The sequence below is a fragment of the Theobroma cacao genome, chromosome 1 (genome assembly GCF_000208745.1).
Source record: "Theobroma cacao cultivar B97-61/B2 chromosome 1, Criollo_cocoa_genome_V2, whole genome shotgun sequence".
Lineage (NCBI taxonomy): Eukaryota > Viridiplantae > Streptophyta > Magnoliopsida > Malvales > Malvaceae > Theobroma > Theobroma cacao.
This window is the reverse complement of record NC_030850.1, coordinates 9,112,840-9,117,020: the sequence shown is the minus strand read 5'-3', so window position 1 is coordinate 9,117,020 and position 4,181 is coordinate 9,112,840. Positions and strand designations below refer to the sequence as shown.

At 30.8% G+C, this 4,181-nt stretch overlaps 1 protein-coding gene across 1 annotated transcript; it reads left to right on the top strand.

Annotated features, from left to right (window-relative positions):
* On the top strand, nt 3,002–4,181 carry LOC108662038 (F-box/LRR-repeat protein 14-like). Its single transcript, XM_018121077.1, has one exon. It carries the CDS (start codon nt 3,628–3,630, stop codon nt 4,054–4,056), a length of 429 nt encoding a protein of 142 aa, XP_017976566.1. The 5' UTR covers nt 3,002–3,627; the 3' UTR covers nt 4,057–4,181.

The window sequence follows — 4,181 nt, the reverse complement described above, 5'->3', positions numbered from 1 at the left end:
ACGTATTATAAAATATAACTTGAAAGAAGAACTATGAGAAAAAGTATTTGAGAAAGGGTATTTACAAATAAAGTGAGGGGCATATTTATAGGCAAATAACCCCTTAAATCCTAATCTTAATTTAATTTAATCTATATCCAAATCTAAATATAAATAATCAAATCTAAGAGTTCAAATCATATTACACTTCTTGTGTTTGGCCTATTAGACTATTTGACTTGGTCTGAACTCTTGAATTATAATATAATGGACATTTACACGTATACTCATAACAAAAACTATATTCTGAAAGTTATGGTTTCTCGATAAAAGGCCATGATATAGATACATGATAAAAAAGGAGAAGAAAATTAGAAGTTTAAAAACAAAGAAAATAGGATCAATGATGAAAGGGAAGTCCATTATAGCCTAGACCAAGTGGTACAAGAAAAAAATCTTCAAAGGGTATTGTCATTGATTTGAGAGTCAGGCATGCATACCAATCGAGGGAAGATATTGACCTAATTAATCAAACGATTAAAGTGATCAGATAATTAAGATAAATTCATCAGTGACTTTGCTTCAGAATACAACAAAAAGTTGATACATAGAAACAGTGAGAGATAGAGAAGCTTATTAGCTTATTAGATTAATTAAATTAGACATATTAGATTTTGTGGGCACTCATTCATTTTTTATTTATTTATTTCATGAATTTGAGAGGATTTTCCTTTTAATTTTTTTATTTTGAACAAATGGGAGAGGATTAAATGCTACTCAATATAAAAGTTCAAGAATGAAATTTCCTAAAATAATGGATAATATCCAATGTGATCACCAACCAAATTAACTATTGCATAGTTGACTAAGATTGTTCTTGGGCGTTAGTATAAAAATATATACATATTAAATTCCCTCCTGCAATTTATAAAATATATATAGTATAGGACAAATTTTAAATTGATCCATTGAAAATAACAATGAGAGTTAATATAAAAAAATTGGGAATCAATACATTGTTAGTGAAAGTAGAATCATATATATAGACTTTGTTCTCGCCAAGTATATATAAGTATATATAGAATCATATATACTTGTAATTGTTCATGCTTAGTATTATTGAAGGATTCTCTTGGGATTTTTCAAATTCTTTTAATAGATGTGTTTTTAAAATTAATTAATTATTAATTGACACATGTTGCATTAAGATATATTTATATAAATGAACAAATTAATTAATTATTAAATGAATATAGCAACCATCTAATTTTGATTATGAAATCTAAAATCTCCACCACTAGTGTATAGAGTAATAATTTTAAAAAAAATCAAGAAAAAGAACAAATGACAAAAAGAAACTAAAGCCCAAAGCCCTGAAGGCCCCTTTTATCCACTAAAAGGCATAAAGCCTGCATTTCGATTTTTTTTTACATAATACTCAAAAAAATTCTTTAATTATTTAAGAAAATTTAAATAATTTTTTTTAAATTGTGTTAAATGTATCCTTATGACTAATGGTTAACTAATGTCATTAACCAAAATATTACTTGTCATTTTATATGCACATCGGGTCGATATAGAGGGTAAAAAATGTCATATAATCATATCATCATGCCAAATTAGTATGTCACGTCATCATCAATTACGATATGTCAACCTGTCACATCATTATCAATTATGATATATTAACATGTCATATCAATATCACGCGACACAAAATGACAAATGACTTTTTAACTAAATCACTTATTAGTTATAAGGGTTTATTTTACTTAATATAAAAATATAATGATTTATTTAGCTCAAAATAAAAGTATAAAAGCTTAATTAAATACAATAAAACTATAAGGACTTTTCCCCTTTCTTCTCTTCTCTTTTTTCTTTGATTTCACAAGAAATAATGAGTTTTGAAAATCATGATTTTCTTTAAATGGAGCAATTAAAATTTTGGTTTTGAAGCAATGAAGTAATAGAATTATACTTACTTTGTCCCATTTTTATTGTCTTTATTTGATTTTTATGATTTTTTTTTAAAAAATCTTTCACTTTGATATATTTTTATTGGAATTTGATTTTTTTTTGTAAAATTGATATTTCACAATTTTTAATACCATAAAGTATAAAAAATTATTAAAAATAAAAATATTAAATATTATTAAAAAATATAAATTTTAAAATATTCAAAAAAGAACAAAAATATAAAAATGAAAACTAATCAAGTTACTTGTGAGATACTCAAAACCCAGCTAAATAAATGTTTCAGTTTAACTTGTTCACTTGGAGGAAAGCTCAAATTCAAGTGATTTGAGTAATAAGTCAAGTTGAATTTGAATTTTATGATACTCCGTTCAATATCAAATTTGGGTTCAAACTTAAATGGAGTTTTGAACACTTCACTTAAGTCAATGATAATCAAACGAAACATTGAGTCAAGTAATTAAATTATCTTTTGAGTCTGTCAAACACTAAAAACAAACTCAACCAACTTTGATCAGATTTTTAATCGAACTGAGCTGCAACATGGCAACTCTATCGAGTCAAATTTGACTCGATTATACCTTTAGGAAGGAATAGTTGAATTTTGGGGACCATAGTATTTCAACGTATAATGATTTTTGTCAAAGAGCTGTAAATTCCAGTGGTAAATGATAATAAATTTTGGCTTTTATTAACAAAAAAAGTAAATTATGGTGGAATTTATGTGATTATGTTAAAAAAAATGTACTTTCTAGTGAAATAAATGAATACTTCATAATTAGAGGAAACTTCAATCAACCAGCACTTTTCCCTCCCATTTACGAGGCGCGTGACTCTTCACAGTCTCATTTAAGACAAGACTCGATGACCAGTAGGACAACGAACACGATTCCTGTCTCAAACCAAAAAATATCCACCAATTGCACCAGGATCCGATGTCGGACCCACGAGCCGCTTCCAACGACGACCATAATGACTCCGATGATAGTATGGATGCTGCCGTGGCTAAAACTGCTAGCTTCGTAGTCTTTTCAGGGATCGCTATGTGCATCCTCAAAACCTTAAACTTTTCAACAAACACAGAAATGCAACTCCATTGCCCCAACAGCCAGTCGCTGAGTCACCTCAATCTTCTCTGACTCAGCCGATCTGAGATTCCCCGCCTCCTCCTCCTCCTCCCCCAGGACCCATTATCACCATGGTATTTAATAACTCACTTTACACACTCACTCATATCTATTAAAAACTGTAGAGCAATTGGGGAGGGTGATTTAATAAAGTTAGGACCAAGTTGGCAAAAGCTAAAACGGTTGCAATTTGAGGTGGATGCTAATTACCGCTATATGAAAGTTTATGACTGATTGGCTGTAGATCTATGGCAAAAGCAGTGGATCCCATGGGAAAATATGGAAGAGCTAAGCTTGGTAAATTGCATCATCAGCCCTGGAAGAGAGCTGGCTTGTGTATTAGGGATGAGCCAAAACTTGGAGATGATTCACTAGGACATGTGTGTTGGAGTAAGAGACTCTAACATTGTAAGCTTAGAACAAAAATCTAGTAATCTCCGATCTTTATCCCTCCGAGCTCGTTCTGATTTTTCATTGCCTTTATTGATGAACAATTCATTAAGATTAACTGATGAGAGTCTAAGCCATTGCTCAAAACTGTTTGATGCTTGAAACGGTGAGGATATCTTTCTCTGATGGAGAGTTTCCTTCATTTTCATCATTTACTTTAAATGGAATTCTTAGTGTGATTCGAAATTGCCCAGTTCGGGAACTTGCTCTTGATCATGTCTATTCCTTTAATGATGTTGGGATGGAAGCTCTATGCTCAGCTCAGCATCTGGAAACCTCCGAGCTTGTGAGATTCCAAGAAATAAGTGATAAGGGGCTGCAGCTTTTAAGTCAGTTTCCCCACCTCTGTGTTTTGCGACTGAGCAAATGTTTGGGGATTACAGATGATGGATTCAAAACTCTTGTAGGTTCGTACAAATTGGACTTATTGGCTGTTGAGGATTGTCCTCAAATTTCTGAAAGAGCTATACATGGAGCTGCTAGATCTATATCGTTTCGGCAAGACTTGTCGTGGATGTATTGAACTTTTTATGGGCTTGAGTGGTATAATTATCTGGTTTCTTTTATTTGTGCAGTCTTCTGTATCCCTAATCATTACAATAAACATTTCTAGATGTTGTTGCATTTGATTATTGTATTACCTTTACA